Genomic DNA, 25,189 nt, shown 5'->3' on the forward strand with positions numbered 1-25,189 from the left:
CAATATATAAACACTGTTAAATTATGATTCTTCCAAAAACTTAAGTTATTAGGAGATAGTGAATTTATTCATTAAATCTATCACTTTCCCTTCACATGTAGAAGATTGAACCCTAAAAATTCTTGCTCTAATACCATATTAAATTACCAATTTTTTTCCAAAAACTTAAACTATTGGAGTTGATAAATTTATTAATTTAATCTAACAAACAACATCTAAAGGAGGTTTCCAAATTCCAACGCTGGGAGACCTTGGCAAAGGTTGAAAACCATGTAGTTGTTCCCGCACATTCCTCTTCTGTCTAAAATCATTATAAAGTTGTTCATTGGACTGAATTAGATGAGCAGACGTAGCAAACTTACCTGCCATGAACAAAACACTTCCTTCTCTACCAAATATTCCAGGCCATAATCGCAAAAATACTAAGATCAGACCTGTCCAGTTGCAATGTCAATTTATAGAAAATTGAGGTACGACACCAAATGCCTTATGTTATTATGACTGAGATGGAGTGTGTTACAAGGCTAGTTTGCCATGGCTACAACAAGGTGGGACGTATACTTGGTAGATCAAATCCAAAGCAACACAAATTTTCAACATTGGAAGGACATCTTGTGGGCCTAAAACATGCAGAAGAAGCTAGGCTATGGTCCTCAACAGTCACCATGGCACCATCCGGAACAACATCTAAAAGCTTTTGGAGTTCAAAAATCTATAAAGAATCCCCATACCTCTTGAAGCACCTTGTCATTGCTTTATGTGAGTGACAGTAAATAAATAAAATAATAGAGAAAGAAGGAGTTTGTGCTAGTGGTTGCAGTGGTGAGAGGAATCTAACCCAATTATGCTCGTCAAATGGTAGTTGCTGAATACGTAGAAAAAATCTCCTTTGAAGTCTCAAGGCCATGTCCTGCAAAGCAAGATGTTGAATTCGGGGACAATTTAAACCAAAATGTTACGTTGAGAGTAACCCCTTCCTCTCTTGTCACTGCTTATGGACCCAAACCTGGGTGGTCTATCCAAGACCAGGATGAAGCTTGGGAAGGTCCAAACTGTTTAGGGGTGAAATGTCACTTGAGCCTAGAGCTAGCTAGTTCTCCTTGAAATACGTTAAGACATAGTAATTGACTAGATATTTAGGATAAAGTACTATTTCGGTGCAGGCCGTGAAAGCAATATCAAATCAAGACAAACTCTGAATAACTAGATATGACCTTAAAATAACGAGGGTCAAGGTCGGTCAATGAGACAATGGGGGATTAGTTTCATTTTCAAGATGACATTTTCTATTGGGAGCAGTTGGTGGGGGCAAGTAAATCCCATCAACTCAATCCCTAAATTTTTACCTAAAATTCACCAAAAGCCCCTACAATATTTGTTCATCCATGGAGCTTTTTAAGGATAAAAAGGTAAATGCATCGCATATCATACCACAAACAAACCAAGTGATCCCAGCACAAGCTCAATTCTTTTGCACTCATGTATTACAACTTCAATGTCAATTTATACAAAACCAAACCAAACTCAGATCATAAATATTTCCATCATTAAGTATATCTATACTTTAGATATCATTTTTAACTAAGTAAATACCAAAACAAAAACAAAATAACAACTTCATTATAATATGATTATATCACATTAATAAATTGAAAACAAATATAGCTATATCTTAAATAGATAAATTACGACCTTTTTTTGAACCACAATTAAATTCTACCCCAACTACAAGAGAATATTGTAATTCACACATCTACCAAGTCTCCTTGGATTTGTGTTTCTCCAAAAAAAAAAAAAAAAAAAAAAAAAAAAAAAAAAAAACCCTTGGATTTGTGGTATTGCTCCAGTAATTCCCATCTCTAAACAACTCTCAACACTCAAAGTATGGTGAAGATAGTGATGGCAATAATCTCCTCTCATTGATATGGCAATGGTGAGAGGGCAAAAGAAAGAGAGAAAGACTATTTGTATGGCTATGTCAAAGTGTATGGTTCTCTCTCTCTTAAATGGGCAATCTGACCATTGTTCTCTAAGGGTCCATTTGAAAACAACTTATTTAGTTGAAATTGAAAAAATTTTACTAAAAGTATTGTAAATAAAAGCAAAAACTAGCTGAAATAGTAAGTGAGACCCATAAATAATACCAAAAAGTGCAATGGAATTCAGGAATAGTAGCAAAAATAAATTAAATAACAGCAAAAATAAACTAAATAATAAAATAAGTTGACTTTAAACTCTAATCCCAAACGCAACCTAAACTCTAATCCCAAACGCAACCTAATTCTCTCTAGGGTTTTCATGGAGGACAAAGCATGCAAACAAATTGTCTTAGGCTCGAGCATTTCTCGAGAACGAAACTGGCTGCGAGTTTCTCGCGAGTTGCTCCAATAAAGTTGGAGCCTTTATTTGCCATGTGTCATTTCATGGGAACAACCTTCCATTTTGCAGGAGAGGATTTCCATATCTCTAGCTCAAGTATTTCTACCCAATTATAAAAACCCCACAAAATACAATAGATTGAAAGAAATACAAGTAAATTTGACATGAAATTAAGCCAACAAAAAAACAAGACAACAAAACCATCCACCATGTTTTAATGTTTTATGCTAAGCACAAGTCACTTGTGTGGTGTAAAAAGCACAAGCAGACACCAGTAGGGTGTCCAAAACCCAAATGAATCGAAACAAGCATCGAAGCAGTGATGCTTTAAAAAAAAATAAAAAATAAAAATTGTGTTGCTCTCCATATAAGAACAGTGGTATTATTCCTCAGATATAAACATTGAATTTTTAACATAACAAATAAAATGCTTAAGGCAAAGAAAAGCCAAAGTGAACTAATTTTTTTTTTTTCCCCCTCTTTTTCTTAATCAAATGTCTAATGAACTCAAAATCTATTTGTGGAATTGAGCCCCAAACGAATAACTAAAAGGAAAAACACACTTTTCTCATACTATTTCCCTCAGCAGCTTCTTACATGGCAGATCAATATAAATCCTATTCCTACCTCTTCTATCAACCTTCAAACTCAGAAAATCCTAAAGTTAAAAGTAAGCAGAGTATTACTAATTTTCCTCAGGAATGGGCCATTTGCAGTTTATTCCATATAACTTCAGCAAACGGCAATTGCAGACACATCCCATGATCTTTCTCCTCTTCAACACCCCCATTTAGCCAAAATCACTTCTCAACATCCATCAAAACAAAAACGAAAATAAAAGTAAACCACCATTCAGACTTCCTATTTTTGCTTAAACATTTTTGCCACAGATTATGACTAAGCAGCAGACGAGCTCAATTCAGACGAAGCACCAACACAGCTGCCATCCTGTGAGGTGAGTGCAAGTGAACTCTTTGGCTGCATTCCATGCAAAAGTTTTGATAATGGCCGCAATTTCATGTACTGCATAAGAAGTCAAGCACAAAGATTTATAAAGTGGTATTCAGATGATAAGCTTTACCATTAAATAATAAAAAAAATCAATATTATTTATAGAAGACCAAAATATACCGTTGATCCCTGAAGTATATATACTTTAAGCACTTTTAGGAACCTAATGATTAAAATAATCAATTTTAGTCCCTATAGTTTTTGAAATGAGCTCTTTTGGTCCTTCTGTCATTTTCCATTAATTTTCTTGTGTACATGGCTAACAGAGGAATGAGATGAAAAAAAAAAAAAAAAAAAAACCTACACAGTAGCATTTCCCCCAACCCAAACTCAGTTTGAACCTTTTTTTTGGCTCAGACTAGACAATGCTTTGGCTGAGTAAGCACAAGCATGCTGTAGTGGATCTCTCGTATCGAGCCATTGCATCAGTTCCAATGGCTGGAAACAAAAGGTGCTCCAATACCATGGGACAAAATAATCAGATGTTGTCTTAAATATTAGCCAGCCAAGAGCAGAGTTATCCAGGAGTTCTTATGAATTTATGAGTTGTTAGAGAAGCATCAGTATCAAGATTCAGCGGATGTTTCTATGGATTAGAAGAAACTGATATTTGGGCAGCTTGGAGAGAAATCAAGAAGGGACTTGAATTTCAAGGCTTGCAAGGAATTATGCGCTCGTAGGGGTGACTAGATCTTAAAAAGACAAGATGTCTTGATGAAATTAGTGAAGAAAATCTTAACATGCTCAAAGAGAGTGTTGAGGTAGAATTTGACTGAAGAATTCTTCTCTGGCTAATTGCAACAAACCTTCATTATAATTCTGATTAACAGCAACGAAGTGACCTCACAGGTTCAGGTTGGGCAAATAGGCACTCACAGGTTTGGGTAGGGGAAATGCCATTGTGTAGTTCTTTTCAATTTATGTATAATCAGATGTCAAGTCATAAAAATAGGCCACCTCATTGCTCCATTAGCCAAGCACACACAAAAAAAGAACAGAACATGATAGAATGACCAAAAGTGCTCATTTTTAAAACATTAGGGACTGAAATTGATCATTTTAAACATTATGGACTAAAAGTGTTCAAAGTGTAAACTTCAAGAACCATGTATTTGGCCTTTATAGAACATAGAAAAATTATAGGAAGAGGTTAAAAAAAACAAGGAAAGAGAAAATTCTAGAAGAGCAGTTACCTCAATGTAGAAAGCACTTATCTCCTCCTCTGTAAGGCCTTCATCCTCTCCGGCATTTTCCTCCCACCCAAGTGATCGTAAGAACGCAGCTTCTTCCTCATCTGGATAAAGAGTCACATCAGGGCTTGAATGTTGCTCTCTATTGCTTAAACATTTCTGAAACACATCACAGGCACTGCCATTGCGGATCATCTCATCCCTACTTTCATTCAACGAGTCTGTAACAGGGTCATCTGATGAAATGGCATCTTCTGTATCCTGAAGAGTTATAGACATGGCAGCAGCAGCTTCTGTGACCAATTTATCAGCATTCTCTGAAACGGATGACAAGGCAGCTTGGCAAGGATCAGAAACAGCAGAAGGGAATTTTGTAGGAGAGTTCTTCCTTGAAAGACTTTTGAAGAAATCATTCCGGCTCTGGACTTGAGTTGATGGTTTCTTCTCTATAGTCGTCTGAAAAGCAGTTGGCCTGCAGTCAGCAGTGGCAGCACTTAAATTGTTGCTTAACTTCCTCAAGGATGACCCAGCACCTGATGGAGCAACACCAAGTGGACTATTAGCTAGTCTACTTCCATTAGTAGGACTCAAGCTATCCTTAGCTGCTGAAGAGAAACCATTCAACGGACTAAGGACATGGAGATTACCCACAGATAACTTTGTAACATCAGATTTTGCAGGCCCTCCACGTGGACTATTATTACCAAAGTGTGAACATGAGAATGAATGCTGCTGTTGCCCAATCTTGGGTTTTGATTTCTCAGAAGGACTGGGCACCTAATAAGAATAAGACATAAATGACCCAACATTAAATTAATGTATCACATAAATACAAGGGATCTATCACAGTTTGAAGCAGTATGTACATTAACAAACTATGAGCAGTTAACTTTTCATATTGTTTAGATACTGACATATATGTGGATAGATAGCAAAGTAACTATTCATGACACATTAACTTTTCATATTGTTTAGTATTTTGGTAATGCATCATGAATAGTTACTTTGCTATCTATCCACATATAAAACAGTATCAATATGACCACCCTGTAAGCAAGCCAAGCCTCATCCAAATAGTATTTAAATAAAGTGGTCCAAGAAAACAATATGAGGATTTTCTCATTACCACCAGAACATGTTTTCAGCTATGCTATCCTTGCAATGTTTTCACTTCAAATAAGAAACTCCATAGGTGCAATAGATAGCAATCATTGAAATGAGCCAACCGTGTCAGCTTAACTCTTCCATACTTTTTTCTGACTTCAAAAGGCTACTAAAATGCAAAGAGCATGTTATTTGCTAATATCCTTAAGTAGGTGGTGGAATATACTATACTTGACAAGGCAGTGTGAAGAATATAATCTCTCAATGAAAATGCCCACCATGATGTCATGTCCCCCACCATGAGGTGGGTGTTCTTGAGGTCCATGGTGAGAATTATACTAAATATTTCAACTTTTCCAAATCTTTAGCCTATTGATGCTATCTTGTAAGGGCTCAAAAGTAATATTACTTTTGACCCTCCTTCATTATACTTGCACTTTTTCTAAAATAATATCATGGAAAAATCATTTGTTAACTGGCTCTTCATTCTCAGTCTTTATTAAAATCGTATACATTGAAAGAACCACCAACAAGTCAGTTGACAGGGAAAAAATATATCAGTACATGCAAGCAACCCAAGAAATTCTTCTTTTCTTTTTTTTTTGATAAGTAATAATGCTCCATTCACCAAAAAAAGGAAAAGTACAAGAAGGCAACCATAAAACTTATAAGAACTGCGAGTAAATAGAAAACATGGAAGCACAAAAGTAAAATTTCGAGTGCGCTACTTTTGATTGTTTGAATATATCAGTAATTGTGAGCAACCAGAAAACAAGAACATTTCAGGAAAAAAAAAATGTTTCAAATCATGTTGAGTGTTTGAATATAAATGAAGCAGCTATATGTGGTATCAAAATTATAAAGCAGTACCACAATTTTTTGGTTCCACCACCATCAAAGCAACAGTTATATTATGTTTTGTTCCTTCACACAACACAGAAAAGCCTTCTCCCAACTATCACAACTAACCCCCTTTTTATGTGATTCAACCATCCCAAGTAAATCCCATTTTGCAATTCACTCACATCTTGCAACAAAATTTTTTATTGGTAAGTTATACAAGCACCCAGTGGGTTTTGAAATCACAACCTCACCCTCTCCCCATTCTTGTGGCTTTTGAACTAAAGCTCATATGCATCTAACAATAAATTTGTTGACTAGAGCATAAGCAATAAATTGTTAACATTCAACCCCTTTCTTCTTTACCACAAACACTCAAACCTTTCTAGTCCTTCCAATTTTCCTTCTTAGCATTCATCATCACATTTCTAAGACATAGCTAGTGGTGCTGGTTGTTGCAATGATTCATCTTTGTACACATGATCCAAATTCACCATCCCAAATTCTCCAAAATTTTCTCAAGAAGTGTTGACTTTAACTATCCAATCATACTTTCAGCTATAGTTCTATCCCTCATTTTCCTACCATACATCAATAACTTGCTAGTCTGAAAGCCTTATCATCAGAACACATGTTTTGTTTGATAGTATAACCCCCCACCCCCCTCCCATGGCAACACTGCTGGATAGAAACAGAGACGGCTGGATGCAGCTGTAGAGCATAAACTTTCTTGTCACAAATGGATGCACACTCCTCCACTCAAAATATTTATCATCCATTGGAGCCTTTTGCTAGTAGTCTCATAACCAACAGCGTGGTTGGATTGTCTGCAAGACTACGGGCCCCACAACCAATTTCTTGTTGGGCACACTCCTCAGTCACAGATAAATAAAACCAGATATTGTAAACTGATCAACACATGCTTTAAAGCACCTCATCAATCACATGTCCTCCATCCTTTTTTCTTCTCCTTCCACGTGGTCTATAATTTCCATCACTTAGAATGATTATGACCAAAATATAGAAAAAACCAAAAACAAGAAAACAACCGACGAACAAAATTTTACAACTCAAAGACATCTGACAATTAGGCTTAAATAGATTCTCATTATATTCCTGAATGTATCAACATAACCTTCTGTTATTGGATAACATAACAATCCAAAGATTTTTATGAAAGTAATAGTTATATCTGTACACTACTTTTCTACTTTGATAAGTAATAAAGTTATATTAAAACAGAATAACTACCTCATGTACACAAAATTTATATGTAAGGTAGCCTAAAGAATTACACATGAATGAGCATTATAATCAAAAGGATAGAGAACGTATGAAATCTACAATCGTAAAGACAAAATCTATGAAATCTACAAATAGAGTGAGATCACTAAAACCCAAGTCCTGATACCAATCAAACAAAGATCTAGTAAATAGCAACTTCTTCAATCCTCAATGCTTACACACAATCAACATTCATAGATTTCAATGCCCTTGATGAGAAACATACAGCATGAGACCTGATCATGCATATCTTCCAATATCTGTGCAGAGGCCAATGCAAGCCTAGTGCATAAGATTTTTGCTCATTGATGAGTCATCATACTTCTTTAGTTACAAAATGTCTGTCCATGACCATTATTTTATCTCTACCACCGTGGACAGAAGGCTTCCTATTGGATGACTTTCAAAGCATTAATATGTACACAAGGCAGACTACAATATGTACAATGCACAGCTCTAGGTATTTATGAAATACAATTGAGGTAAGCAACAACTCTTACCAGGGGCTTTGTCATGGAAAACGTCATGGGAATTAATTGCCTAGATTGCTTCATAGCCAGCTCATCAAGCCTCTGAGTTTTAACAGATAACTACATTCAAAAGCATAGGACACCATATAAGCAGGAATATATGTTCTAACAAATGCTCAGAAATACAATGGAAAATGCAACTTACTTGGGGACGTGTGCGAGCATGATCAGGACCATTAGCCAATGTTTCAGCCACATTGAGGCAAGTCCTTGTGCTTGGAGACACAGAAGCTGAGCCTGCAGCAAGAGTTTGCAGTGACAATGCTGCATCTGTGCTATTGCATCCAAATATCTGAGGAACCTCTACTAGAGCAGACTTCCAGCTATCACAACCAATTGTAGATGAAATGCCAATTGGCAAATTCTGAATTGTAGTGTCCAAGCCAGAAGATGAGACTCTTCCTATTTCAGAACCACCCTGTCTCTCTTCAGCTATGAGTGAGGGAAAGTCCTGTTCAAATGCAGTTTTAGTAGAACTGCTAACACTACCCCCACCACCAAGTAGGCCATTAGCATCGCTGTGTTTTCTTTTAGCATTATTTGAGTCACCAGCTACTTTCCTAGGCCATGTGTCACCGCATTTCCCTGTAATCATAGACTGTGAATGCAGCAACATATCCTTCTCAACCCTATTGGGCAAGATGGTACCAAGAGTATCAGAACTGTCACGCCACCTGTGGTCACCCAAAACCAACCTGTTCTTAACACAGTAGTCATTAGTGTCCTCCCAATCCCAATCATGCTGGCTTCTGCCAAAACTACTGTAAGATCGTGAGTGGGCAGAACCGTTACTAGAACTCTGGGGGAAATAGGAGGAAGTTGCTTGATCAGAAGCAAATTGGCGACCTATATCATAATCACTATTGCTCACAGACGACCCATTTCTCACATGCTTGGGTATGGGATGATCATCTATATCAGAAGATATATGCAAAGGGTAAAGATTTCAGCTTATGCTCTTATTGTTTATTTCAAAAATGTAATAAAAGAGAAGACAATTAAAATTCCATATTTTCTGTTTATTTCAGAGAAATAATGATGGTTTCAAAATGATATTGATTTAATGATTCCATTCATGTCCAACATTCTTTTGAGACCCAAAGGAAGGGTAAATTTTTTAAGTATGAGTACTCAAGAAAACATAACAATTTAATAGCATATGCATCAATCAGCTAAACAAATTCCAGCATTATTCTTAGTACAGATTTGGTATTTCATCTTTTTCTACTACTAACACAACACAAAAATAGGACTCGAGCTTAGGTTCCTTCCAAGTTCTTCAAATTTCTCAGCAACCAGGAAATAATGAAATTGAAAGAGAGGAAATGAGGATTACCTGAGTTCAATGAAGATGATGAAAATTGATGGTTTGAACTGCTCCCGGCAGTGACACTTGCACTGCTTTTCAACCATTCCGGCACTAAAGTAAGCTCACTTCTATCCATTACTTGACTCAATCATGATCAAATAAAAAATTAAACGAATCCTAATTTGTCGTTCGGGTAAAACTTCTTGATTCCCCCCTCCCCCACAAAATCCTTAACAATCTTTCTTTAAAAATAAAATAATAAAAAATCAATCCAGTGTCACTTCCAATAAAAACAAGTCAGTGGCAATCTCAATCAAAATTCCCCAAACCCCAACTCTTCAAAACTGTCCTGTACACTAAAAGATTAGGCTTTTCTTTCATTCATTCATATCTCTTCCTCTGTACGCTATATATATTTGATAACAAAAAAGAAGTTGGTCAAGAAAAACTTGAATTAACAATCCAAATTAATCACCTATATATATAGTATATAAATTTGTGAAGAAGAACAAACTAACTCATTTCTCAGCCAATATTGTTTGTGTTGGTTTGAATTGAAGAAGCATATTCCTGGGAAGTGGGCAAGAACCCAGACCCAACATCCCAAAACCAAAACCCTGAAAAATTAAGCGAAAGCCCAGAACCCTTTGACTCTAGGGTTTGGAGTTTGATGTTTGAACAGAGCAAAGCAGAGCAGAGCCAAAAGAAAAAGAAATAAAGACTACTCCTCTTATGCTATACAGAGTATGCGTGTGTGTGTGTGTGTGTGTGTGTGTGTGTGTGTGTGTGTGTGTGATGAAAATTGAGTTGGTGTTATATAATTTGGGATTTTGGAAATTGAGATGGAATGGAAGGAACTCTGCTTTGAAGAGGAGATTATAACAAGGCTTGTTTGTGAGTTGTGAGTTGTGAGTTGTGTGTGTGAGTGTGTGTTTGTGTTTGTGTTTGTGTGTAGTTGGCTGCGTGTGGAAAAAGAAACAGATTCAAATGGACCTCTATTTTTTTTTTCCTTTTTTTAGGGGAGTTTTGGTTGGTTAACGCTTGACAGATAAGAGAATAGACTGGGAAGTTGGATGGAATGAGAGTCTAATGGATAGGCTAGGCACAGAGGCCCCTCTCTCCTTTTTTTTTTTTTTTTTTTGAAAACAGCTCTCTCCTTATTTTGGTTGTTGGGTTACCACTTACTAGTAATAAGCTGTAACACTTTACATTAAAATTTCCTTACCATATTGACTTTTTATTTAGTACAACCCTCCCCTCATCTTTTTTTATTTTTTCTAAGAATTTCAATTTTTTTTTTTTTTGAGAAACTTAAGAATTTCAACTTAGATAACTAGTTTCTTCAAAATATCAATTAAGTTTTGGTGTAGGCAAGGTTTAAATTCCAAATATTTTATTCTATAAGAATATACTTTTCGAATTGAGTTTTCCACCTCACCTCATCTAGTTCATAAAAATGGAGTTTATAAAAAAACAAAAGTGAGGGGCTATATTTTTTGAGGATTTTTTTTAACAAAATGATAGTTATAAACTTATCTCTATATATTAAGAGAATTTAGAAAGTTATTATGCCTTCAAAAAATGTCAAAAATACCCTTAAGCTAATTAAATAATCTTTATTCTTAAAGAATAAAAAATAGGGTTAAAATTGTAATTCAACCAAAAAAAAAAACTACCTGAAAACTTTTTTCCTAAAAATTAGCACACTTTTTAATATATTTCACGCACATTGATATATTTTTTCCTAAAAACTAGTAATCACTAGACCCAACAGTTTACTCTATTTCAAATCCTAAGTTTTTGTACATTAAACTCAAAATAAAAAATAAAAAATAAAAAGAATCTTATAACACGTGCGGAGCGCATGTGATGAGGCTAGTATTTATCTAGATAATGATTAATAAAAACAAAAAATAAAGTAAGATGCAATCCTTTGACTACACCACCTTGATTTTAGGCGTCTTTGTTAAAAGTAGGTATTAGTTAAATTATAAGACTCTTAACAATTATGAATAATTCAAGAATCAAGGATGTGTAATCCAAGAATTGTATCTTACTTTATTTTTTGTGTTTATTAATCATTATCTAGATGGTGGATATTAAGATGGCTTTCCCCTCGTAAATGACTAAAATACAATTTTTAAAGGATTAAGTTAATTTATTGTAATTTTCATTAAGTGTTTTAAATTATATTTTAAATTCACTATAATTAAGTGTGTTCTAAATTTGTTTTCAAATCCATTAAAATTTTATGTTAAGTGTTCTTCCAATTTGAAAGTTCTTAAGCTTTCATTTAAACTATTTCCAACCCATTTGAAACTAATACAAATTATGTCATATTTATAAAACTTATTATTAACTCAACTACAAACTTTTATGCATACAAAAGAAAAACTGCAAAATTCTTCAATGAAAATTTTATTGAGAATACCATTACTAATCTCTTTTCATTTTTTTTTTTTTTTTTGAGAAAGAAATCCTATTTAGGCTGTATTTATGTGAAACTCCATTTTGAAAACTTGAAATATAAGGAATGACTAACAATTAAAACCGAATTAGATTGATTTATTCTTAAAAAAAAAAAAATAATAAAGTAAGTAAAGTAAAGTAGGTTCTAATGTACTTCTTATGTTGAATTGTTGACTTGGTCTAGTTTATATATTTACCCTGAATTTGAAAAGTATGGTGACAAGGCCCGTCAGTATTGATAATTACATACAATGTTGTTGTTGTAAAAACATGGTTTGTATCTCATACAAAACATACACAACGAAAAAATTAATGAATTTATTTCATTTGCAATTGATAATATATACTATGTAAATTTCAGAATTTGAGAATAAGAGAGCATACCTTGGTACGGTGAAATTCAAAACTAAAAATTAGAAGTACTTGGAAACACTCTTAATCTTCACTCCAATTCCACTTATGCCCAAGAAGTATGGTCTCTCAATCAATTTATATGTATATGTTCAAGGGAGAATAAGAGAGTGGTTTACACTCACATACACACAATTTCATTCTTTTACCAAAATTATGTATGTTTCTCTCCTTATAATTGATTATCTAATTGGGCTAGCCTTTTGAGCCATTCCAATTAGGCTTTAGTATGTGGCTTGGAGTGAGACTAAAAGGGAACAAATAAGACACTAGCTCCAATGGGTTTTGAGCTTTTCTGTCAACTGTTGACAAGCCCAAAATTGCCATTAATTATATTTAATACTACTATATTAATATAATTACACTATAGGCATTATTAATAAATTATATCCCAAGACTTTATTATATATACAACCCTTTCATAAAATATTCGTAGTAATACAAAATCATGAATGTGGAATGTCATTTTGAAGATTACTACATCTTAATCTTTGAGTACCCGATTTAATCTTTTAAGTTATTCATCATATATTTATGAAATCCAATTTCATAAATATATACTCTAGTAACTTCTTATTAAAGTAGTTAGGCCTAACATTCTGAATAACCAAACCGATTAAACTTATCTCAAGGGAATATTTTATATCTTCGTTAAGAGATTATGAGTTTCATCTTGAGAATATATGTTCCTTCAACACTAAATGTGGCTATCCAACATACTAAGATTTTGATCGTTACTTTATATCTTACTCCTGATATATCAAAACAACCTACATTTCATTATCAGATTCATTATTCTCTCAGAATTAAGAGTTAATATAAATAAAAGTCATGAGATTTATTATTCATTTGACAGTCGTTAGTAGAATAATAAATCTCATAGAGGTCCAGTTTAATATATCTTAACATTTAAAACATATCAACATATCAACTAGAAGTCTTCACTTTCATAATCAAGACAAATCATCTTAGTTGATATGTTATAATCTTCATAGATGAAATGCCCAATTTCATTACCGACTACGAACTAAAATTCTGAATTTACAAAGAACTTGTAATTTATATCTTCTGTGACTAAATCACATAAATCACTTACTATGCATCTCATGGACTATATGATAATGTCCAAATATTCATGTTACATAATATCATAATATCATAGTATCATACAATAGGATTTAAAGGGCACAGATCCTAACAGTTGTGACTTCAATAAAGCTCCAAAGTGCAAGATTGTCACGAACTAATATATCAATGAGTCTAATATCGAATCCACATGGAAATGGAGTTGATTGGCATACCACAAGAGAATAATACCAAAATAATAAAATTTAATTGAAAAGAAAGTATGATGAGTTGATTAAGAAACTTAAATTGAGGTAAATAACAATATTTTAAAACATATAGGTTTAGGGATCTACATGCAATACATCTATTGATAGTCTTAACAATTTTTATTTTATAACTCAACTAAAATCTATATGAAAGATGATCTTAGTTGGATGATTTAACAATAAAAACTAAAGAACTAATATTATAAGGTAGTTTTATGAATTTGGTTGATCTTAAGCAAGAGAAAACTAGTGAATTAGTTTGCAGGGAATCCTAAGCATTTAACAAAATTATAAAGAATGAAAGAATTATATGGAATTATACACTTTTCTAGATAAGTTAATCAATAAAATTTTGTGAAGAAGAACAAATTAACTCATTTCTCATCCAATAATGTTTGTGTTGGTTTGAATTGAAGAAGAAAATTCCTGGGAAGTGGGCAAGAACCCAGACCCATTATCCCAAAACCAAACCCTAAAAAATTAAGCAAATGCCCAGAAGAAAAAGAAGTAAAGACTACTCCTATTATGCTATACAAAGTGTGTGTGTGTGTGTGTGTGTGATTAAAATTGAGTTGGTGTTAAATAATTTGGGATTTTGGAAACTGGGATGGAATGGAAGGAACTCTGGTTTGAAGGGGAGATTATAACAAGGTTTGTTTGTGTGTGTGTGTGTGTGTGAAGTTGGTTGTGTGTGGAAAATGAAATAGATTCAAATGAACCGCAAAAATGGGGATTTTTGCAATTTAACACCAAAATGCTAACAATTTCATTATTTAGTATGTTTCTGAAACTAATTAGAAAACTAACATCTCAAGTCTAGTAGACTCAAGTTTGTTGTGATAAAATTGGAAAAAAAGAAAAAAAAAGTCGTACTTCTAGTCAGTGCGTGAGAGTGACAGACGAAACCTGAGATGACATGTTCTTAATTTTGTGTTGTGCCTTTGTGTGTGTATGTCCATTTCTCAAAAAATATACAACTACTAGCCAATATTGCACACGCTCTCTACTTGCTCACTTCCAAGTGCAGGAAATCGTAACAATATAATTCTCAGAGTACCAAGGTCGAACCACAAAGAGCAGGGTAAATTCAAAGACATTGTAATTAAAAAAAGGAACTTTTGGTGAAGATGGAGAATAATTTTTGCCTGGCAATTGTAAACAAGAATAACAATGATAACTAATTTAATTCAATAATGTAAATACTAGGGCATCGAGGTATTTCTCTACACTGATATGAAATTCTTTGTGATCTAAGAAATTATATATTTCATAATTGATTGTACTTATACAATTAAATACTTATAATTCGGTTGAACTGAGACAATTCAAGAACGTATGATAACCTAGATTAATTATGCAATTAGAAAAGTTTTCAAAAAAAAAAAACCCTCACTTTAAAACCTGATTTCTATTTGAAACTATTAGAAATTCATCTAAACAATAAGAAAAACATGATTGAACTTATTGAAAGTATAGAAGAACTAATACATCAAAAGAAATCTAATTGAACAATCAAATATGTTATTGATAAAATTTTAGAAAGAATCACATTGAATATTCATACTGTATAGAAGAAACATAACCCCTAGCCCTAGTAAAAAGTTTAGGCTGCCATTAAAGAAAGGAAAATACAAGGTTTTCTTTTCCTAATTCGTTCTACATAGCCTCCCTTCCAAACCCTAACATCAAAGTGTCGAAAAATAAAACTTTTACTATTTTAATTTTCGTCCAGATTTACAACAATAACTTGTGAGTTAATTTCAGCCTTCAAAAATTATGAATTTCGAAAGACTCAAAATTGGAAAGTTGTAGATATGTAAGTCACGGTTCCAACCCATTTGGCCCTATGTCAATTGGATTTTTGAGGAGAGAGATACGTCCAAAATACTGATCTGTGCTCAAATCTTATTTTTCTTTTTCAAATTCTACCTCTTTGATTTCTTTCCTTATTTGAAGTTTCCAAACATGGTAGATGACCCAAGTACTCCAGCTGCACCTCCTTAGACATTTAAGCATGGTCTTTTAGCTCATCTTTAATTCTAGTTTGGTCTCCATTCTCTCACAAACTCCTGTAAACTCATCTTTTTCACATGATTTCCTGAAAGTATAAAATTACATGTAATGAATGACATTTTATTCAAGAAATTATGTAAAGATAAATAATAGGGACTAATGCAAATCATGGCTTAATTATACAAATTAAGCATAGTAATAAAGAGATAACGCTCACATAAATATATAACAAATATACATTTTAAGGCGTTATCACTCTCTCAATCCAATTCCATTCAATTGATTTTGCCAATGGAAGGTTAACTGGTCCTGGTTTATTTGTTTGTGAATAAAATAAAATAGTAAAAAAAAAAAAAAAAGTTAAGACAAGTGGAAGTGAAAAATAGGCTAGTACATTTTTTTTTTTTTTTTTTTCCAAGTGACTTGTTGGGTTTAATTTGTCTAAATTTTAGCTAATCTAATGTTAATCTTCTAAGGTCGACGTGCCTTAATGCTTTCATGTTGGCTACTTCATATTTGACATTCAAGTTATTTCTTCGACTAAATTATGACCAATGGTTTCCGTACTTACTACAATTTTTATGACTCCCTCTCTATTTTTTTTTTTTTTTTCTTTTTGGGTAGCTATTGATTGATAACTAGCTTCATATGCTCTTAACCAAGCACATTATGCTTTTGAAACTTCCTTGTAAAAGTTTACACCTGGAGAAGTACATTCCGAAGCGCAACAGTGTTAAGAAAGCATTAAAAAAAATCACTTTGTTATGATTAACAAAATTTTCAGCAATGTGTTAAAAAAAAAAATGAGGTTTTCAAAAAGAAAACAGAAATAGTTTTGCTTTGTTGAGAGGGAGAGAGAGATTTCTGCTTCTGTGTGTGTATTCAAACATTATGAGCTCTACACTCTAAAACTCTCACATATAGAAAACAAATAATCAGAGCCTAGGAGCACATGCCACAAGCCTTATTGCTTAAAATTTGGGGGCTCTAAGCAATTGCCTAACTTGCCTAAAGGAAGGGTCAGCCCTGCACAATAGCAAAGCTCAAAATGACATTAGTTCAAGCTTCTTTGGAGGACAACAAAGAAATATCTTAGATCTGTTATTACCAAAGTCAGGTCACACAAAATTCAATTGTGGATAAACTTATTTAGTCCACCACACCTCATAAAAATTAGCATAGCACAAGGGTAAACAAGCATATTAGAAATATTAACAACCTATCTTCGGAAATTAAAATTTTAATGGGCAAAAAATATCTCCTTGGGAATTTATACTACAACCTTTCTTAAGCCAAATATTCTTCCCATTCATGTTTGTTTGAAAATCAAGTTTAACCACTACAGATATATACCATGAACCTTTCTCTACTTGTAACTTGACCCCTAACAAGAACTCCTATGTTAATTGGGTTAATACCCATTTAACCCAATTAATAATTGGAAGGGTTTGGGTGGGCAAATGTATTTGGGTTGATTTTGTCACCCCTGCTACCAACATAATCAATTATAACAAAAATGTCGGCGTGATCATATTAGGCCTAAACACATGCTTTAACTCCTTTTATTTTATTTTCTGGGTGTCATGTTAAACTAAATTTAGATACATTTAATTGCTTATAAATACTAAGTTAATAATAATTCTCTCATCCATTACATGTGAATCCCACAATTATATGAAACCATATCATATTAGAGAGTTACAAATTATAAGGGGGAGAATGAATAAGATATCTTTTCAATAGATAGATAAAGTCATAACCCACCCACCCAACACCCCACCCCCCAAAAAATATTGAAATTTTAATGTAAACCAATTTGTGGTAAAAATTAAAAAGGTCTAAATTATAGATATGGATTTGCTTATGCTACTAGATCTACTTCTAGTGACTGTAGGACCCATCTTGTATGACATAAGATTCTCTAAAATTCTTAAGATAATTCCACCAAGAATTCTTAAAATCTTATCAATTCGTTTTGAAATGACTATCACACTTTTTAGTATTTTTTAAATTATTGATGACATGGTAAAAGATAATGCACTCAATTCAAAATAAATGATAAAATGTAAGAATTCTATGATGGAGTTACCCTAACAAGTCTAGATGATCATAACCCATAATTCAAATGGCAGACTAAGTGCATCTCCAAATTGAATCCACATTCGTTTATAATTGTTATTTAATCTCATGTCATGTATCCAATTTATTTTTCTTCATTTTAGTGCCAAGTAGCTTGTCCATTATACTTGGTACAAAAGATGAGATAATAATTTAGTTATAAATATATCTTAAACACCTAGTGCACGTTTGGATTGCATTGAAAATGAAAGTAGACGCGTCTGAGTTTTTTGTGTGTGTCCATGCACTGTTCACGGGACTCGCAAGTATTTTTTTAATAAAAACAACTTTAAAACTGGATTCCATGACACTATTCACATATTTAAAAATTATTTTGTTACAGTATTTTCAGTTTTCAACAATAAACGATATCCAAACAGACCCCTAGTGAATGTTTTATTTTCATTCCAAGAATTTTCTATAGAAAAAATTATATTTTCCCCTTCAAATTTTAAATATCCTCATTTGCTCTAATTTGGTTAGTTTTTTTTTTTTTTTTTTTTTTGGTCATGTCAACATAAATAAAGAGAAAAAAAAAAAAAAAAAAAAAAAAAATCAAGATAAATATAGAACTTGAACTAAATTTTAGGTGCCAAAATAACATACTAAATCTCTATTTTTATCCCTACAAATATGGTTGCATTTCTATTTTTGGTCCTTACCTCAATTTCTCGAATTTGCAAAATCTTTCATAGATTCTTTTTGATATGATTTCTTTTCACATACTTGTAAATAAGGAAATTATGTAGATCATAGCTTAGTAGGACATGCAACACATAATAGTGATTTAATGGTGTAGATAAAGGATGTTCCTCTTCAGATTCTGTGCTATATACTCCTAAATGAATAATTTAGTCACAATTGAAACTCCTTGTGATTGTTAATAAAGCCTAAATCAACCCTAATACATGTCCAATGTGGGACTCACATCTTACTACACACACTCAATCAATATCCAATCAAATCTGGGATATCACAACTATTACTAGTTTTATGACTGATATGGTGTGATATTGTTTGCATTTCTTTATCAAAGGAACTCATCATGATAACTTTAGGTGTTATCGTTCTTATCCCATGTCCTCTCAATTAGACTCTTCCAAGTAGTTTTCACCCCATCACACATGGGATTAGATATCCTATGATCAATTCTTCTAGTTTTCTCCAATTTTTATTTAGATGTAAGATGTGTGGAATTTTCAAATAATATAAATGCTACGTGTCATACATCCAACTAAAAGTAAGAAGAAATTGGAGGATTGAATTAGAAGAGGTCATTTCTTAAAACATATCAACTTCAAAAGCAAATATCTTCTTCTTTTTTTCTTTTTTTTCTTTTTTTGAGAAGATCAAAAGCAAAAATAAGAATAATCAAATTTTAAAAACATGTTGATAAGAGTAAAAAAAATTATCTTAAAAATGTGTATCAAAGATAATTAAGTTATATCCTTTATCTAATATTTCTTATTGATAAACATTTTTCTTTTAAGGTTTTTTTTTTTTTCTTTTGGGAGAAAACTTTTAAGAAGCTTTTTCGTTGTAGGATTACAATAATAGTAAAAGTTGTAGTTCATGTGGCAATTAATTAAGATATCCACTTCACGAAACCATATCTTTAAGACCTAAATTTTAGTATTTTTTATATATAGCAATCATTGAAAAAGGCCAACCCGTGTCAGCTTAACTCTTTCATACTTTTTACCAACTTCAAAAGGCTACTTAAGTGAGTTTGGAAAGCGTGTTTTACGTATTTCTCAGTGGGTGCATTTTTTTTTAATGGATCCTATGTACTGTTTATTAAACTAGCAAGTACTTTTTTTTCAACAAAAACAACTTTAAAATTAGATTCCTTAATACTATTCATACATTTAAAAATTATTTTACTACAATACTTTTAGCTATTAGTTTTTAGTAATAAGTGATATCCAAACATATTCTAAACATAAAAAGCATGTTATTTGCTAATATCCTTAAGTAGGTGGTGGAATACACTACACTTGACAAGGCAACGTGAAGAATATAATCTCTCAATGAAAATGCCCACCATGATGTCATGTCCCTCACCATGAGGCGGGTGTTCTTGAGGTCGATGGTGAGAATTATACTAAATACTCCGTATTTCAACTTTTCCAAATCTTAACAACAAAAAATACTTTTCCAAATCTTTAGACTATTGATGCTATCTTGTAAGGCCTCAAAATTAATATTATTTTTGACCCTCCTTCTTTATACTTACACTTTTTCTAAAACAATATGATCTTGACTACTTCATTCTCCATCTTCATTAAAATCATATACATTGAAAGAACCACCAACAAGTCAGTTGACAGGGAAAAAAACATATCAGTACTTGCAAGCAACCCAAAAAGCAAAATTTTGAGTGCACTACTTTTGATTGTTTGAATATATCAGTAATTGTGAGCAACCAGAAAACAGGTACATTTCTGGAAAAAAAAAATGTTTCAAATCATGTTGAGTGTTTGAATATAAATGAAGTTGCTATATGTGGCATCAAAATTATAAAGCAATACCACAATTTTGGGTCCCACCACCATCAAAGCAACAATTATATCATGTTTTGTTCCTTCACACAACACAGAAAAGCCTTCTCCCAACTATCACAACTAACCCCCAAGTAAATGCCATTTTGCAATTCACTCACATCTTGCAATAAAAACCAGATATTGCAAACTAATCAACACATGCTCTAAAGCACCTCATCAACTACATGTCCTCCCATCCTTTTTTCTTCTCCTTCCACGTGGTCTATAATTTCCATCACTTAGAATGATTATGACCAGAATATAGAAAAACTTAAAAACAAGAAAACAACTGACAAACAAAATTTTACAACTCAAAGACATCTGACAATTAAGCTTAAATAGATTCTCATTCTACTCCTGAATGTATCAACATAACCTTCTGTTATTGGATAACATAACAATCCAAAGATTTTTATCCAAATAATAGTTATATCTGAACACAACTTTTAATAACTACCTCATGTACACAAAATTTATATATAAGGTAGCCTAAAGAACTACACGTGAATGAGCATTATAATCAAAAGGATAGAGGATGTAAGAGATCTACAATCATAAAGACAGAATCTGTGAAATGACTGAAATCTACAAATAGAGTGAGATCACTAAAACCCAAGTACTGAGACCAATCAAACAAAGATCAAGTAAATAGCAACTTCTTCAATCCTTAACGCTTACCCACAATCAACATTCATAGATAACAATGCCCTTGATGAGAAAAATACACTATGAGACCTGATCATGCATATCTTCCAGTATCTGTGCAAAGGTCAATGCAAGCCTAGTGCATAAGATTTTTTGCTCATTGATAAGTCATCATACTTCTTTAGTTACAAAATGTTTGTCCATGACCATTATTTTAGCTCAACCAGCTTGGACAGAAGGCTTCCTATTGGATGACTTTCAAAGCATTAATATGTACACAAGGCAGACTACAAAATATGTACAATGCATATTTAAGAAATACAATTGAAGTAAGCAGCAATAGTGCAAAGAAGTACATTCCAAAGCGCAACAGTGCAAAGAAAGCTTGAAAAAAACCACATTGTTATGCTTAACAAAACTTTCAGCAATGTGTTAAAAAAATGGGATTTTGAAAAAGAAAACATAAATGGTTTTACTTTCTTGAGAGGGAGAGAGAGATTTCTGCTTTAGTATGTGTATTCGAACATTATGAGCTCTACACTCTACAACTCTCACATGTAGAAAACAAATAATCAAAGCCTAGAAGCACATGCCACAATCCTGTTGGGTCATCCCAAATTCGTAATTCGTTTAGCATGCTGCTGTAGGAGTTCATCACACTCCACCTTAGAGGTCGGGTCATCCCAAATTCTTTTAGCATTGACTCATTGAACCCGATAAGCAACATTATTGCAACACCTTGAATAAAGCAATAAAACAATATATTTGAAGGAACAAAAGAAAGGAATAGATAATATACCTCAAGGCCAGCATATTTGATGGATGAAATGTAATATCCCTGCAAGTCGAGTCATACACGTTAGAACAAGTGATACATTTTAAAAAAAAATTACAAAGACATTTAGAAACACTTACACTAACATTGCATCTTCAAGAACCACAGAATACGAAGATGCAGACCGACGTTTGAAGTAGGCGTTTCAAGAACTCCAGCAACGGCGGCGATTGGAAGCTCACCCCGCGGATGAAGCATCCTAGAAAATCCCCTCACATCATTGTCCTGGATGGTAAGTTATATGTTATAGGTGATTTAAAATATCCTATAGGTGCTTTAAAATATCCATTACCTGCCTTTATAGAGGTTTTTGACCCTGATATTGGAACTTGGGAATCCTTGCCTAATCTCCATTTATGAGCCCAAATCCTCCATTTATGAATCCACTCTATCAACCTAGGGAGATGGTGACCACCCTTCTTAAAAACAGATATATTTGGTCTCTTTTTAAGAAGGGCAGTCACCATCTCCCTAGGTTGATAGAGTGGATTCATAAATGGAGGATTTGGGCTCATAAATAGAGGATTAGGCAAAGATTCCCAAGTTCCAATATCAGGATCAAAAACCTCTATAAAGGCAAGTAATGAATATTTTAAACCATTAATAGGATATTTTAAACCACCTATAATATATAACTTACCATCTAGGACAATGATATGAGGGGATTTTCTAGGATGCTTCATCAGCAGAGCAAGCTTCCAATCGCCGGTATTTTGTTGACTCCGTCGTGAAAAATGAAGATAAAAATGCCCAGAAAGAGTAGGAGGAGTATTTCTCTTTCGCTTTCTCAAAGAAGAAGATGATGAAGCAGAAGACAAAATAACCGAAGATGATGGTCCAGCACGGATCTCTGGAGACAACATAGTAAACCAAGACATCATAGTCTTGCCATAATCATCATCTTTTGAGTAGACGAAAGGTTCATCACACATATGCCCGCAGAAGAGGATCACTCGTTCTTGATTCATAACTAGCTTTCTGTTTCTATTCCTGATTTAGGGTTTGATTCATAACTAGCTTTCTGTTTCTATTCCTGATTTAGGGTTTTTGGCTTTTGATTGAGAGGGAGAGCGGCGAGGGTTAGGGTTAGGAGGAAAAAAAAAAAAAAAAGACTCGTGTGGCTTGGGGATTGAGAATCAGAGTGAGTCATTAGCAATAGTCTATATATATATATATATATATATATATATATAAACCGAAAGCAGCCCTCACAATTTTTCACGGAAGTACAATTTTATAAATAAAAAAAAACAAAAAACGTACTTCCTTTCCCTTTATCGATGCTTTGCCAGCCAAACCCATTGTAGCTTTCCCCTTCCTCCAAAACGCAGATTCACAGCCAAACCCAATATAGCTCTCTGCCGTTCCCCCACCACTCATCTGTCCCGATCGACCTTTCTGCTTCCTTTCATTCCCATCTCCCTCTATACCACAAGCCCAATACAAACCAAAACCACCCACATCTTCTAAGAAGGAAAAAAAAAAACTGAAATTTCGGCATTTTGGCCGAAATACTCTTTCCGGGCCAAAATAAAAAGCTGGCCTTATTTGCTGATTTGCTCGATGGACGGACCTACAGTAGGGCAGGGGGGAGCTATTGCCCCCCCACCCCCCCCCAAAAAAAAAAAAAAAAAGCTAGTATATATGTATATTTATATGTGTGTGTGTTGAAATTTTTTATTTTCGTCCTAATAGCCCCCTCCCCCCCCAAATTAAATAAAAAAATAATAAAAAAAAAAAAAACCGGTATACGAATGCAATCTGAAAAAATAACCAACAGTCTCTCAAAAAATAAATAAATAACCGACTAACTCATCCAAAAATAATAATAACGACCGACAAATTAAAACTACAAAATAAAAAATAAATATGGACTGAACCTAAATTACAATTCTTAAATTTTTACCCTAACCTCACTCTTCCAACACTCAACCTCATCAACGCCTCCATCACTGCTGCTGCTGTTCTTTTCCTCAGATCAGATTTGGGTGTTGCTGCTACTGCTCTTTTCCTCAGATCAGATCCGGTGTTGCTGCTGCTGCTCCTCCTCAGATCCTTGATCACAGTCACACACGAGTCTGGTAAATCTAAGAAATTTCTCTCCTCTCTCATGTTGTGTTTGTGATTGTGCCTTTTTAGTTTTTATGGACTGGTCTGGTGTGTTGTGTCACAGACTAGTTTGTGGTTGTGGGCTTTGTATTGAGTAATGTGTAATTGAGACTTTTTGTGTGGACCGGACACGTGTTTCTCCACTGTTTGTAATTTTTTTTTTTTTTGTTTTATCTATAAAGAAGTAAACTGGGACCACTAGGAGTAGGACGTGAGTGCTGGATTGACAGAATTGTCAGAATTGTGATAGTGAATTTGAATTTGTGAAACTAGTCTTTGACGAGTCATAGGATAGGAGTAGGACGTTTTTGGTGAATTTGCGAATTTGAATTTGTGAGACTTTTTTGTGAGACTAATCTTTGATGAGTCACAGGAGTAGGACGTTTTTGGTTTGATTGTTTTGGTTTTATCAAAAATTTTGTCTTTCTCACTTTGTGTGATATAGTTAATATTAATAATATATATGAACTTGTAAATTTTACCTTTGTCATTTGGTGTGATGGGATTAATATTAGTAATATATATAAATTAGTGTTTGTCTTTTTGTGATTATTTTGGTTTTAGATTTTTTTTTTGAGAAGTCCCATTTTTATTAGTTGGTGTACAGAATTACGAAATATGGAAATAATGAAACATTTTTTTTATTTGTAGATCATGAGTAAGTTCATTACAATATTAAATTTTTTTAAAAGAAAAAATCTAAATAATTCTGAAATCATAGCTGATAATGCAAGATTGTCGACATTTTTATAATATCAAATGTTTAAGAAATACTTATTTTATATGTAGTATTTTATTGAATATGAAATAGATGTTAATTTTTATTTTCATTAAAAAAAATATTGTTTTAAGCTTTCACCCCCCTAAGGTTCGAATCTTGGTTCCATCCCTGATTCCGTGTACTTGATCTCAGTTGATCATGGGAAATGAGTAGATCTGATTGTTATGAGGTACTCAACACTATTGTGATTTGGCGAGAAGGTTAGAGTTTTGGCTAAAAACTCCAAATTAAAGGAAGGTGAAAAAAAGATGAGGAGAGAGTTTGAAAAGGTTTGATAATGAAAA

General features: G+C 33.3%; 1 protein-coding gene and 1 long non-coding RNA gene across 5 annotated transcripts; both read right to left on the reverse strand.

Annotated features, from left to right (window-relative positions):
- Positions 1-2,717: 2,717 nt before the first annotated feature.
- LOC115968706 lies at positions 2,718-10,698 on the reverse strand. Of its 3 annotated transcripts, none has more exons than XM_031088189.1 (6): positions 10,166-10,698; positions 9,675-10,053; positions 8,484-9,250; positions 8,309-8,398; positions 4,584-5,357; positions 2,718-3,402 (listed from the first exon to the last, which is right to left on the reverse strand). In XM_031088189.1, exons 2-6 carry the CDS (start codon positions 9,781-9,783, stop codon positions 3,277-3,279), a joined length of 1,866 nt encoding a protein of 621 aa, XP_030944049.1. In that variant the 5' UTR covers positions 9,784-10,053; positions 10,166-10,698; the 3' UTR covers positions 2,718-3,276. The 3 variants fall into 3 exon arrangements, with proteins under 3 accessions (XP_030944049.1, XP_030944050.1, XP_030944048.1); XM_031088190.1 differs by having other exon boundaries at positions 4,584-5,113; positions 5,228-5,357; positions 9,675-10,698; XM_031088188.1 differs by having other exon boundaries at positions 9,675-10,698.
- Positions 10,699-21,320: 10,622 nt separating this feature from the next.
- LOC115968707 lies at positions 21,321-23,641 on the reverse strand. 2 transcript variants are annotated; one of them, XR_004086789.1, is made up of 3 exons: positions 23,279-23,641; positions 22,096-22,865; positions 21,321-22,018 (listed from the first exon to the last, which is right to left on the reverse strand). It is a non-coding gene; the product is annotated as an uncharacterized LOC115968707 (long non-coding RNA). The 2 variants fall into 2 exon arrangements; XR_004086788.1 differs by lacking the exon at positions 23,279-23,641 and having other exon boundaries at positions 22,096-23,262.
- Positions 23,642-25,189: the final 1,548 nt, after the last annotated feature.

This window comes from Quercus lobata, chromosome 11 (genome assembly GCF_001633185.2).
Source record: "Quercus lobata isolate SW786 chromosome 11, ValleyOak3.0 Primary Assembly, whole genome shotgun sequence".
Taxonomy (NCBI): Eukaryota; Viridiplantae; Streptophyta; class Magnoliopsida; order Fagales; family Fagaceae; genus Quercus; species Quercus lobata.

Coding starts and splice junctions, on each gene's coding strand:
- LOC115968706 (XM_031088189.1), bottom strand. CDS start 9,783: ATGGATAGAAGTGAGCTTACTTTAGTGCCGGAATGGTTGAAAAGCAGT. Junction 5,358..8,308: donor TTTCCATGACAAAGCCCCTG/GTAAGAGTTGTT, acceptor TATTCTTATTAG/GTGCCCAGTCCTTCTGAGAA. Junction 3,403..4,583: donor TAAGTGCTTTCTACATTGAG/GTAACTGCTCTT, acceptor CTTCTTATGCAG/TACATGAAATTGCGGCCATT.